The 14,014-nt window shown below is 47.2% G+C and overlaps 1 protein-coding gene across 2 annotated transcripts in view; it reads right to left on the bottom strand.

Moving 5' to 3' along the window:
• Nucleotides 1–3,630: 3,630 nt before the first annotated feature.
• Nucleotides 3,631–14,014, bottom strand: part of BICDL1 (BICD family like cargo adaptor 1) — a 67,961-nt gene continuing 57,577 nt past the window's right edge. For both annotated transcript variants that reach the window (XM_075012699.1, XM_075012698.1), the window contains 2 exons: nucleotides 13,829–13,949; nucleotides 3,631–4,628 (listed from right to left, as the gene is read on the bottom strand). In XM_075012699.1, coding sequence (XP_074868800.1) covers nucleotides 4,428–4,628; nucleotides 13,829–13,949 — 322 coding nt within the window. In that variant the 3' untranslated portion in view covers nucleotides 3,631–4,427. The remainder of the gene's footprint in view (nucleotides 4,629–13,828; nucleotides 13,950–14,014) is intronic.

Consider the following 14,014-nt stretch of genomic DNA (forward strand, 5'->3'; position numbering starts at 1 on the left):
TGTGTATTAATTCTTACAGTCTGGGTTGAAAATTGGTGATTTGTGCTTTACTCCGTCATTCCTGTCCCAAGGTTAAGCTTTGAAGACTTCACTTGTAATTACACAAGATAAAGCTGGTGGCTCCAGCAGTTTGGAGCTCTTTCTTAGAGGTTGGAAAGGACAAATATTAAGTAATAGAATGAGAAACTGTTTTTGTTTTCTTTACTGTAATTTTTTTTACATTGACTGACTGATTCACGGCCATGGCTGTACTTTTGCCTGGTTTTTAGTTTCTCCTTCATGCAAACTTGAGGACTTCGGCAGGCATCTGTGTCTGTTTCCTCTGGAGAAGCAGAACAAAAACTCGGCCCTGGAGGGTATTTTTCCTCCTGTGAATACTAATCTGGAGTCAGATGTGATTTCTCATGTAAAATGGGGAAACCTGAAGTGAAATATTAAAAGGTCTTTTACTTACAGTAGTGCAAGGTATAGGTATTTCATAATTCAATGTTGCCTTGTGTTGTGTCTGAACTGACTGTTGCTTGAACAAGTTTTTCCAGGTACATTATTTGGCAGTGACTGGGTCTACTGCTGTTAATTTGGCTTAATTACAACAGCACCTTAACTTGATGCTAGTGCCTGGACAGCTGGTGCTGCTTTAAGTCCAGAGCTACCCTACAGACCTGCCTAGGTATAACAGTCTTTCAGGGGTGTGAAAAATCCACAACTCTGAGCAACATTGTTATACTGTACTGATCTAAGCCTTCACCCCCTCATCTCCTGCCCCCTTAAGGGCAGCCTCTGTTGATGGGAGAGCTTGTCTGTGAACATAGCATCTGCTTCTTAGGTTAGAGCTATACTCGCATGGACAGTCGATGGCTGATAACGCAAGTTTAGGTATGCCAGTTGCATATCTAAAATTGACTTTTCAGCTGTCGACTTTGGTGGCTGTCTTCACAGCTCCTCCCATCGACATTCCTTAATTCTCATCGCTAACAAGGTGTTCTGGGGTCGACATTGACTTTGGAACGCGCTGCCCTGTTTAACCTGGAAGATCAAACCCAAACATAGATCTTCTGCAGTAAGTGTGGGTGTAGCCTTAGGGAAGTGGATTAACTATGCTGATATGCGCTCTCCTGTTGGCATAGGAGCGGCTTAAACACTGCAACTGTGCCAATGCAGTGTTTTAAGTATAGATCTTCCCTTAGTTTCCCAGGCAGCTGAAGATGTGAATGCTCCAAATAGAGTGGCTACTACTGCTTATCTGCTCTATTTACCTGGAAGAGCATAAGTGGCTGAATTGCTTGAGATTGAGATGTCCTGAGTACGCAGTCAGGATGAGGTGGCTCTCTAGGCTCACGGAATGATGATCAAAGCCCAGAGACAGTACAATAGAAATGATCCATTTTATTCTGAAGATAACTATTTACAAAAGAAGCTGTGGAGCATTGTTTTTTTTTACTAAAAATATGCCTTTATAGATTTTCTATATGTATTTTATAAAAACCATACACGTATTTACATTACTGCCACGTACAAAAATTACAGCACTGGTATGTACATATCTACAGATACATTCTTTCTGCTTGTCCTTACTGTGTGCTTTTTCCCTTTCAGTCTAAGGGGACTGTCACTTCACTGCCGGACCCAGACACATCCCATATACCTTGAGCTTTTTGGTTAGAGCAATCATGCTTTGTAATGGTTGCAGCGGAACTGGTAAGAGGTTTTGCTGTATGTCCAGAATCCACCATCAATCCTAGACAGGATAAAGCCTACACATCACCCTGAAGTCCTTGTACACGCACTGTTACCTGTAAGCCCACTTTATTGCTTCTTGGTACAAACTGTGCCTTAGACGTCACTCCTTGGTTTCTTTTCTTAAATCTCATTTTCTTGTTAAGGTGACTTGCTGATCTGTGTGTGTTAAGATAGCAAAGTGCTAGTGACTTGACTTGTACCTACAGTTATTTGTATTAATGTTTTCTGTACTATGTGAGAGTCTCACATACAACAGTAGGCCCCAGCTCTGGAGTTTGCCCTAGCTAACATTAAAAAAAACAGCAAAGCTTGTTTCCCAACAGAGGCAGTGTGATTGCTTTGTAATTGTAAAAGGTGCAGCCTCTATTCTTTAGATGTGCAACTGTTGTACAAGGTGCATATCTGATCCCTGCCATATTGCCTGGAACAACCCCTTAAGTACTGAAGGATATAAATGCTTTGTACTAGTCTTTCCTAGGCAGTGGTATAATCTGTGTGCTGATGATTGCCTGGAATACCGAATGTTCTCTGTTTCCGTGCTTCCTCCCACTGGTCTTTTTCAAATAGGTTTTAAGTGTTAGAGCCCTGGCAATGGGGGACACTGGCAATTTCAACCCACACGTAGGCAGCAAAAGGGGCCTGGAATTAATCCACTATGAGCTAGGTCTTTGATGGTGACCGCTCAATGGCAGTTAAAGGGAAGACGAAACATTTAGGACAATTAAAGCACAGCATTAACTAGGTGACAGTTTGGGAACACCCTGCTGAGGGGATTGAACTGATTGCATAAACCAATCTGGTGTTAAGGTAGTTTTTGTTGCTGTTGAGTAGCAGCAGCTCAATATAAGGACAATTTTTCTGCCTTGTTCATAGACTCATTCTCCCTGTTTTCTGGGTTTACTAGCTCCCATGCCCAAATGGAGTTTCTCTTTCAAGTCCAAGAGAAACTATACCCCTATCATCTGCTCAGCCTTCCCACTGAACAAAAATATTGCAAAGGGCTTAAGGACGAGCTTCTTCCTCAAATGATGAGACATGCTGTGAATTTCAATCACAGCCCTAAGCAACTAAGACTCACTTCCACTCTCCTGCCCAGCGAAAATGCAACAAAAGGCACCTTTCTTATTGCTGCATTTTCATTGCATATCCTAAGCCTCCTTCCTTAGGACGACATACATAGACTACATCATGGCTATAGATTTCCCTTCCTAACCCACATGGGTGCTGGGTATGTAGCTTGAAGAGGACTGTAGGAGACTGGCAGGAACTCAGGGGAACAGAAAAGGTGATAGCAGCATAAAACCCTTCTAGAACAGGCTGTTGCTTAAACATCCCAGCAAGATCTTTCTCTAAAGAGGAAGTACTTATTTTATTGGTGGTAGAGTAGTTGTAAAGGAAGAGCGCCAAGTGGTTATAGGGGCTGCAGAAGGTACCTACCCTCTGATAATTTCAGACATTAATCAGGATTTGTAGCACCAAAGTGAGTGCATATATGCAAAGTGGCAGCATGTCCTTTCTCCTCCCCACAGGCTGATCAAAGCCTTCTAACCAGTTGGTAGTGGCTACAATCATACTGAGCATAAGCAGATCCAACTTTCTACCATCAACGCTTGTGTCTACACAGGAGCTAAAGGGTCGGCCTGAAGATCAGCCCTGTAACTGAAGCTATTGCAGCAGTGCTGAGCAGTGGAAGAGCTACATGGAGGACCTGATTTTGAGACATACTGAACAACCCCCTCCTCTCCAAATGCATCAGTTTTAGGTGTTCAGGACCTTGACATGGCAGATCATTTCAAACCTGTCATCCCACGGAAGTGTCTTGGCTTTCTGGCTATTGATTTCACTGGGAAGATGCACAAGGCCTTTGGGCCTATGTCTGAGCTACGCTGCCTTTCTACAGCTAGCCTTAAGGCTAAGGGATGAGCTGGTACCAGAGAAGTACTGAACATCCACAATTCCAATTCACTGCAAGTTGAGTTGTATGTGCTCAGCCTCCCTGGTGAGCAAGCCCTCCATATTCAGGGGATTGGAATTGTGCAACAGGGAGCTAGATTCAGCTCACAGCATTAGCATACTTACAACTGCCCTGAGCTGCAGGGATCTAGGCGCCTGGTGCTGACTACCAGTCATAAGCAGAGGACAATAAGGACTTCCTCCGTAGAATAAGATACAGCCATGTAAACATGTTATGTTCCCTGGACCAGTGCAACTACAGCCTGTGCAATCTGAGGGACAGCCCAGCTGCCAGAACTGGAAAGTGCATGAAGGCCACACCTTTCCACTACTTACTGTGACACTAGTAATCAGTCCTCTGTATTGCCTTGTCCTGGGGTTGCTTATTTCCTTCTCCAGCATGAGAGACTGAGTTTAAGACAATTGGATTATTCTTCACAGCAGAAACCGAGTGGCCTTTGTCAAAGCGCCTAAACGTACCCTGAAGTTTATCACTTTGCTTAAGGAATAACAAAAGTCGCTCTCGGTTGGTATCATATTGTCAAGTTGCAAATATCCATGTAAACATTTTGTTCAGACCAGGTGGATTGTAAATAGTGCAGTCTCAAGGGTTAATTCGTTCACCCTTTCTATTTTCCTTTTGGATCAGATTCAAGGTCTAGTAGGAAGCTGGGCACTTGCCCCCCAACTTCCCAGCTCTAAGCAAGTTAGTTGGAAAGGTTTCTCCTTTCATGTTAATTTTTCTTGAAAAAGGAGAAGAGACGGTTCCTTTCTGCCCCAATGGGCTCATCCCCCTGCTGCTCCGGCCTGACCCCCGGGGAGGGTCTTGCACACCGCTTTGCTCTGTAGCCATTGGAGAAGGAATAAGCAGGCTGGCTCCATTCCTTCAGATGTTTGTCCATCAGCTGCTGGTCAATGACCCTGTGCATGTCATCCTGTAATAGATTGAAAAAGGAAGATGCGGTCAGAGCCACAGACTGGGAGCCAGCAGAGTTTGCTCATGAACATGGTGAAAATGGAATTAGAGAGTGACCATGATGTATTGTGTCCAGTTCTGCACCCCCCTCCCCTCCCCAAGGTACAGAAAGGATATGGATGCATGGGAGATGGTCCAATGGAGGGCAATGAAAGCGATTAGAGGACTGGAGCACATGACCTATGAGGAGAGGCTGAGGGATTTGGGCTTATTTAGTTTGCAGAAGAGACGACTGAGGGGTGATTTGATAGCAGCCTTCAACTTCCACAGAGAGGGGTGGGGCTCCAAAGAGGATGGAGCGAGGCTGTTCGCAGTAGTGACAGGCTGGCAGAAGAGGGAGCAATGGTCTCAAGTTACAGAGTGGGAGGTCTAGGCTGGAGAGTAAGAAAAACCTATGTCAGCAGGAGGGTGGTGAAGCACTGGAATATGTTACTTAGAGAGGTGGTGGAATCTCCATCCCTGGAGGTTTTTAAGTCCTGGTTTGACAAGGTCCTGGCTGAGATGATCTAGTTGGGGTTGATCCTGCTTTGGGCAGGGGGCTGGAATTCATGACTCCTGAGGTCCCTTCCAGCCCTACAGTCCTATGAAGGAGGAAGGGTGGGGGGGGAAAAGGACCTTATTTAGCCACTCACGAGGGGCATTCCTCAGCACCACTTCTCATTCCCGGAGTTTGAGACAAGAAGAGGAGGTTTTCCTTTGCCCCCCCGTCTTCAAACATGGAAATAGGTCCTGCCACGGTTTGATACAGCCCAAGGGCTGGCTGGTTTCCAGGACTTCGCTGATGCCTGTGAAACGGAGCACAGCATCTCGTACCTGTCTCCCAGTGCCTGCCTAGCTTCTTCACAGCTGGCTGGCAACTCTCTGTGCTGCCTTCTGTACAAGAACCAGCGCAGATGAACAGGGCCCTATCAAATTCATGGTCCATTTTGGTCTATTTCATGGTCATATGATTTTAATTCATCTATTTAGATTAGAAATTTCACACTTTGTAATTGTAGGACTCCTGACCCAAAAAAGAGTTGGGGAGGGGAGGGTCACAAGGTTATTGCAGTGGGGGTTGTGGTAGAACTGCCTTCTGTGCTGCTGCAGTCAGTGGTACTGGTTTCAGAGCTGTGTGGCTGGAGAGGTGGTGGCTGCTGACTGAGGGTGCAGCTCTGCAGGCTGCAGCACAGAAGTAAAGGTGGGATTACTGTACCCTACCATGCTTCTGTGCTGCTGCTTGCACAGCTGGGCCCTTGGCCAGCAGCTGCTGCTCTCCAGCTGCCCAGCTCTGAAGGCAGCAGTGCAGGACTAAGGGTGACATGGCATGGTATTGCAAATTCTGCATCTGTGCTGCTGGAGCCTCAATTGGAGAAATACGCATCTTCCCTGTGAAACAGGTAAAGCAGGGTAAGATCTGAACAAGCCCCTGTTGCTGGGTTCTGTGCGTATTTTGTTCATGTTTGTGAATTTTGTAGGGCTCTACAGCTGAAGCATGTGGCCAAAGGGATGCCCACAAAGGGGTAGGACTGGAGTACTGAACCTGGAGTAGCTCTCTAGGGCAGAGTAGGTAGGCCAGGAGCCACGGGGAAGATAAGGGTGGCTGCAGATCAGATCCTCTGCAGAGGGCAACTAAGGAGGAAAGATGTCCCTTCATAACTGCAGAGAAGCTGCTGGCAGGGCTGTGCTCAAGAGTTTTGTGGCATTAGTAGAATTTACTGACTATTACAGGGCCCTCTTTCAGACCCATTTCCAAATGACACAGCACAAACCACCTGCAGCTGTCTATCAGCAGGAGGTCATTTCCCCCTGTGGCTGCATTTCCCGCCCCGCCCACCTCCGTGCTCATCCAACACTTTTAAAGTAAAGAATCCCACCTGCACCAACTAGCGTTCATGGCATTGTAACTAATGGGATTCAGGCCAGACTGACCTCATTCCTCACACTGGGGCACGGCAACAGTGACATTTAATGATTCCAACCCCAGTTCTGCTCCAATGGGGCCTAATGTTGTATGCAAGCAGTTAGAAGAAAACAGAATCGGAACAAGTCTTGTGCAAAATCTATCAAATCAGTGCAAGTGGCTGAGGCTCTGATGAGTGCCTGTACTCAGTGCTGTGGGCACACACACACACACACACACACCCCTACCTCAGTGGAGGCAGGTCCAGGCAGCCACCTCATTTTGCAGATGGGAAAATGGAAGCTGGTTGGGCTGATGTGGCCTACCAGACTCACAGAGCAAGTAGTCTGGCTGCTTCTGCACATCAGCTGACTTAAACCCCACATCCTTCGGAAGGTCTGTAGCACCCCCCCGCCCAGCTACCTGTCACTCATAGGAATGATGTTCTGAACTGACAGGACAGCTGACACATCTGTCCCCCGTGAAGCCAACTGGGGCCAAGCATGGCCCGGGGGGGGGGGGGGGGCAGGGTCTCTCAGTCTCAGCCTTAGACATCCTCAAGCTAAAAGTCCTATTTTTGTGACATGCCTGAGATCAGACTCCGCTGGGCTAAACCCAAAATAAGGTAATGGCCACTGGGCTGAGGCTGCTGATGAACATCTCACAACTATCCAAGCCTCCTGGTGAGATGAAGCTGGGTGAGGGGTGGGGGGTGGGGGTGGGGGGTGTCTGATGACACAGAATCACTTTCCAGCCAGACAGCTACATGGTGTAACAGATTTGGGCCCAATCAGACGCAGGGTTGCATGATTCTTGAAAACAATTTGCAACCCACACACATATTCTAGGCAGCATAACACTCAAATGGAGCTTGGTTGCTATGGACGACCATCAGATGCCAATGGCCACAGATGGCAGATGAGCCATCACCCACCATCACAGCAGGCGCCGGTCCCCGCTCTGATATGTTCAAGCAGTTGGGGCCCCAGCACTGTGCAATGCTGTCAGTGAGAGCACAGGGCGCCTCAGAAACCTGTAAACACACGGTGCGCACGCGCGCGCGCGCGCGCGCACACACACACACACACACTCTCTCTCTCTCTCGCTCACATGGTGCCCTTTACTTTTACAGTGTCTTAAAAGGAGCCTGTGATTTCCAAAGTAACAGGCTGTGCTGCCCCATTTCCTGGGCAATCACTGAGGTGTCTGATGGCTGTTGGGTAACCAGGAGCAGGGAAGGTGACTAATTTAGCCTGAACAGATGAGCTTGTTTTTTCAGGAGAGAAAAGACCCACTTTTCTGATTATTCTAATACATATAATAGTGATGGCTGGTACCTTCTGGCCCCTGAATTTCCTAATGCTAGTTGCAGGTCGGTTTTACCAGTAAACATAACCTAGGTGCTGCCATACTGGAACGTGCAGCAGATCTTGGTCATCCACCAGGCTGCCACTGCCCTACAGAGCTGATAGTATGACATGCCGATGCGCCCCTGCCCCCGCCGCCCCCCCCCCCCCCCCCCCGGGGCCCCAAGAGCGAGAGCGCACACATGCGCGCCAACCTGGCTCATAGTTTGGGGGAGGTGGGCAGCAGGAGGATGACTCACGAGCCTGTGTGCTGTATTGCCCACCACCCAGCCGTGCATTCTGCACACCATTGGCGGCAGCAGCTGCAGGGAGCCTGCTGGCACAGCATTTTTCTTTTTTTTTTTTTTAAAAAAAAAAATCAAACCTGAAAAAGGGGCAGGGTGTGCGTGCGCGCGCGCGCGCGTGTGTGTGTGTGTGTGTGTGTGAGCGCGAGAGAGAGAGAGACGTCAAGGCAGAAGCTTGACAGTTGGGGCGGGGGGGGGGGGGGGGCGGGATACAACAGTACCTATTTAAAAAAACAAAACAAAACACATAAGCTACTTTCACCCTCAAGTAGAATGTAGCCTCCTCTGTTACAGGCAGGGCAGCTGAGGCTTAGCACGCACTCGGCTAGTGTCAGGTCCCAGGGAAAACACAAGCATTGATCGAAGCTAAGAGCCAAACCTAGGTAGACACACTATAATCTGAAGAATCGATTCCATTGATTAGCTCTCACATGCAAACGATTAATGGCCCTTGCCTTGCTCAGGCACCACAGCATTGTTGGCCGGTTGCATTTGGCCATCTCAAAGCTCATGAGGCTGAGTTGCTGCTGCCTGTAACCTGGTGCTATCACACCTGGGCAAAGTGGGTGTGACTGTTCCTGTAGCAGAGTTCTGCGCTTCCTCCTGCCAATGGGAACAGTTCAGAACCAGCTTGCAGGCAAGTAGCTGATTTAAAATGGTGCAAGACCCCAGCGCATTAGGGACAAGGCATCCTTCAGCTCAGAAGTGCTGGGCTTCTCCTACTCTATGGCCGGGCTTATGCAGGTTTCCTACAGCCAGGCATGGCTTAACAGGGAAGCTGCCGCATCTCCTTTTGCATGAGAAACACAACCTGCCCCCCCCCCCGCCACTTCCATCAGCTACATTTTTCCCCATTTACCTCTGGGGGCTCTGCTACTACACCTTATTCAGCTCCTGGTAATTACAGCTACAACTCACTGAAAATAGCCAGTGGCCCAGCGTGTGAAAACGTGGCACGTATTCTCACCCGTCCTGTATTAGCCCATGAGACATGTTCAGTGACAGATCTGGATTCTCCAGTGCAGCGACGTGTGAGTAGACAAGACCAATGGGAACGTTTAATGCCCCTAAGATCTGCTGGTTTCATACCCAAGAATAGAAGAGGGTGTGTGTGTGTGTGTGTGTGTGTGTGTGTGTGTCCGTCCGTCCCGTCCATCCGTCCATCTGTCTGGGCAAGGTTCTACCATATTCTCCCCACCAGATTCTGGACAATTCTACAACGGTCTGCAAAGCTCCACAGCCAGACCACAGTCACTGTGCACTGCCTCACAGCATAGACAGTACAACTCAGAACGTAGCCTCTCCTGAAATGTTGTGAACGCTGCTGTCTAACTTCTCTAAGCATCAGGTTCTCTGCCTTGTGATGACAAATACACTTTGGAGGTGTATTACAACTTTCTTTCAGCCAACTTCCACTTGCAAGCAGAGCTGCAACAGGTCCTCTAGGCTGCATAAATGTACGTACTGTAAATAAGCCATTCCCAGCTCTAGAACAGTGTGCTGTATGCCTATTTTTGCTGTGGGCCTTTTGTTAAAATAGAGACTAAGAGAGCAAAAATATAGTCGTTTGGACATGTCACCAGCACTAAAGTACAGTTATTAATTATACCCAGTTAGAGTAGTGGGAGAGTTAATTTAGTTTTCTAAAAAATACTTGGCGTCTTAAGGAGAATACAGCTCTGCCTGCAAAATACTTGAACGTCACTTAGATTAGATGGTGATCAAATATGAATGGCTCTGTTGTTTTTATGTCTCTCTCTAACCTTCTTGTCTGGTTAAATAAAGCAGGAAGCTTGGCAAAAAACTTTGCTGCGATAAAGTAATACATATTTTTAAAAACATGGGGGTCCATTTCTGATATACCTTTCTGCAGCAAGCCGCATTCTGCTCCCATGAAAGCCAAGTATTTCTGCTCTTCGACAGTCTATACTGTGCAACATAAAACAGCAAATGCCTGTTCATAAAACTACAATTTAGCAAAATACTACACATGCTAACTCGGCCTGTATCAGTCCAAGTTCCAGTAGAAACCAGGGATATTCATATAGCCTTATCTTCAGCCTTTGATATCTGCACTACTGTCAGCAGTCAAAAGATAAGACTACAAATGTAATTCATTCCATATTTATGTCAGTCACTCTTCTAGGCAAGCAAATGACACAGTGAATTTTTAGCTGTTAGTAGCAAAGATTTCTAGGATGGAAGCACGACAGTTGATCCCCACCTTTCATGTTCACGTGTCTACAGAATGGGACAAAAAGCTACCCAAGCAGAAATCTTCACTCAGTCACTTAGCACAAATGTAAATGACTGCACAGTGAGTGAATGGTTCATGCTCCTTACCAGAGGCAGGGATATGAGATAGTCCAGTTTTCCCAGGCAGCTTTTGAAAGACTCCTGTCCTCTAACATGAGCTGTGTCTACACGTGCACGCTACTTCGAAGTAGCGGCACCAACTTCGAAATAGCGCCCATCGCGGCTACACGCGTCGGGCGCTATTTCGAAGTTAACTTCGACGTTAGGCGGCGAGACGTCGAAGTCGCTAACCTCATGAGGGGATCGGAATAGCGCCCTACTTTGACGTTGAACGTCGAAGTAGGGACCGTGTAGACGATCCGCGTCCCGCAACGTCGAAATTGCTGGGTCCTCCATGGCGGCCATCAGCTGGGGGGTTGAGAGATGCTCTCTCTCCAGCCCCTGCGGGGCTCTATGGTCACCGTGGGCAGCAGCCCTTAGCCCAGGGCTTCTGGCTGCTTCTGTGGCAGCTGGGGATCTATGCTGCAGGCACAGGGTCTGCAACCAGTTGTCAGCTCTGTGTATCTTGTGTTGTTTAGTGCAACTGTGTCTGGGAGGGGCCCTTTAAGGGAGCGGCTTGCTGTTGAGTCCGCTCTGTGACCCTGTCTGCAGCTGTGCCTGGCACCCTTATTTCGATGTGTGCTACTTTGGCGTGTAGACGTACCCTCGCAGCGCCTATTTCGATGTGGTGCTGCGCAACGTCGAAGTTGAACATCGACGTTGCCAGCCCTGGAGGACGTGTAGACGTTATTCATCGAAATAGCCTATTTCGATGTTGGCTTCACGTGTAGACGTAGCCATGGGGAGTTAAAGTTCACATGACTAAGACTACATCTACATTACCATGGAAGATTAACCTGCTCAGGGTCCATCTTCCAGGGTCTCATTTCATGCATGCATGAAATGACACTCTCAGGGGTCAAAGTTGACTCCTGTGCTCTTCACAAGAGGCGAGGAATAAGGAAGGGCGACAAGAGAATCGCTCCCGTCACCCTTCCCCTTTGTAGAAAGACATAGAAGTTGACTGCAGGTACATCAATTTTAGCTACAGAATTGGCAGGTAAAATGGCATGTCTGCAGTTGGCTTCTGTGTCTAGTGTCTAGACATGGCTATAGTCTTTGTGAGTTTGGCTCTGTACCTAGGGGGTGTCTCGGTTCTCAATGAAAAGCAGCTGCTTTTTTTCCTTTCAGGTCAGTAGCTGTTATTATCTAGAGTCTGTGGTGGTGTGTGTGAAATGAGTCCCACAAAATACGGGACTATTTGTCCATTTTCTTAAAAAATGCCTGTGGGACAGCTTAAATAAGGGACTGTCCTGGGAAAACCGAGACAGATGGTCACCTTAGTTTAATAAGATTTGTGCACATGCCCGGGAACATTTGCCATCAGTTTACCTGTGCAACCTCACTGAAGCCAACAGTTGTGCAGGTGCCCGTGAAAGTGGAATTTTACCCTATAGCCCTGTACCTGCTCCTGTTAAAGGCAACGACAAAACTCCCACTAGCTTCAGTGCTTTGGAGAGAAAAACGGGTGTTAAAAGGGACCAGCTATAGGAGACAGATAGGGAATTCCAGTGGGCATCCTCCCCTGTGTGGAAACGCTTGTGGAGGAGGCCGCCGCATGTAATGAAAATAGTGAATGGAACAGAAGCTAATGTAGTTTGTGGAGGACACACATTCCTTCTGCAGCGAATGAAACAACACTGGATGTGGACGTGATGAAGCAAGGGATGAGGTGAGTGGGACAGAGCACTCGTGGGAGCTCACCTCAAAGGCAGGAGGGGTGTACGACTAAAGCTGTTGGTACGGGAACTGAGAAAGGCCACTAGATCAGAAACCAGAGGAGCCAGATAGTAAAAAGCCCTGAGGAAGCAAACTGTAAGCAGGAGAAAAAAAAACAAACAAACAAACGAGAACACAGTGGAGTTGAAACAGGAGAAAGGCTGCAGGGGAGAGGTTTCTACTGGTTGGGTTACATACTCAACACAGCCATCATCTTACATATTTTGTAACAAGCTACAACAAACCAGGGCTCAATCAATCTCTGTTTCTTTGTGTTGATCTTTGTCTCTCCTTCCATTTGTTTGTATCTTTTTTATGTATCCCTCCCCTCATATTATTTGTCCAAATTAATAACTACGGTATCTTATTTCTCTGGCTTTGCATGACTTTGCCACTAATGGCTCCCAAACTGGGAGAACCCAGGTTAACTGGTGCATCCCTATAATGTGGAGTCAGATTGAGTTTTCAACTTTCCATCTTGCTAGACTTTCTGATGGGAAAGAAAGCATTTTACAACTGTGTCCTTAAATGGTAGAGCCCAAATGATCAGTGTTAGTTCACTGCCTCTATTCCCAATCTGAAATGGAGGCATAGAAGACTGATTGAAATTTTTGGAAGATTTAGTCCTGGTACACATGGGTGTCTTCAGTTAGCGTGTTATGCAGATGCCCTGAAGTAATCTTACTCAAGTAATCTGATCTGAGATGCTTAATGTCTCTGACCTATGGACATAGGAAATCTAGGGGCTTGTCTACACTTGCAGGAAGATTAAGCTGGTCAGGGTCAATCTTCCGGAGTTCAATTTCACACGTCTGGTAAAGACACACAAAATCGATCTCTCTGGGATGTACAGGCAACACCCTGTACTCCTCCTCTCATGAGGAGTAAGGAATGTCAACGGGAGAAATGCTCTCGTCGACTTTCTTCAGTGAGGACAGACCTTACAGTCAACTGCAGATATGTCGATTCTAGCCATGCAATTGTTGTAGCTAAATTGTGTATCTGCAATTGACTGTAAGGTCTAGTGTAGACCAAGCATAGAGTAAGGAACCTTTGTTCTCAAACAGCAAAAACTTTTCCATGTCCACATCCTGGAGACTGAGCCAGGTCATAGCTGTTAAAAAGGAGGATTTACATTTTCAGAAGGAGACGGACCTGTCACCAGGGATATGTGGAACGGTGAAATTCAGAGCTGGTTCTTTTTGTTGCTCTACTCTTGTATTAAATAGTTGTTTCTATGCATTCCACTGTAAGAGCCACCATGTGCAAGGAAGTAGATCCAGAAATCACTCCTCTGCTTTAGCCCTGGGCCTCTAGGTGGATTTGAGGATTGTGCCCTTCACACCAGTGTTTTATTACTTCCCCCTGAGAAACAGCAATTTTTGTCTTCCAGATATATTCCAGCTTTGAGTGCGATGTGAGCTCACAGACAAAAATCAATCAACCTGTGGAACTTCCCTTCCTCAGCCACCATCTCCCTTGCCTTGAGCCACTGATCTGTAAGTGCTTCCCACCAAGGCTCCAGTTTGCGCTGATACTGGGCATCACCTACCTGCCATGCCTCAAGCTGCTGGGAGAGGTTCAGTTTCTGTTGAATAGCATCCAGTAGCTGACTGTTCAGAGACATCATATCGATCTTACACTTGGCTAGTTCCATTTCCATCGCATTCTTCCTGGGGGAGAAAACAGAAACATGGACAATGTCAGAGCACAGTTTTATCTAGATCACTTCCTGCAG

The sequence above is a fragment of the Carettochelys insculpta genome, chromosome 18 (assembly GCF_033958435.1).
Source record: "Carettochelys insculpta isolate YL-2023 chromosome 18, ASM3395843v1, whole genome shotgun sequence".
Classification (NCBI taxonomy): domain Eukaryota; kingdom Metazoa; phylum Chordata; order Testudines; family Carettochelyidae; genus Carettochelys; species Carettochelys insculpta.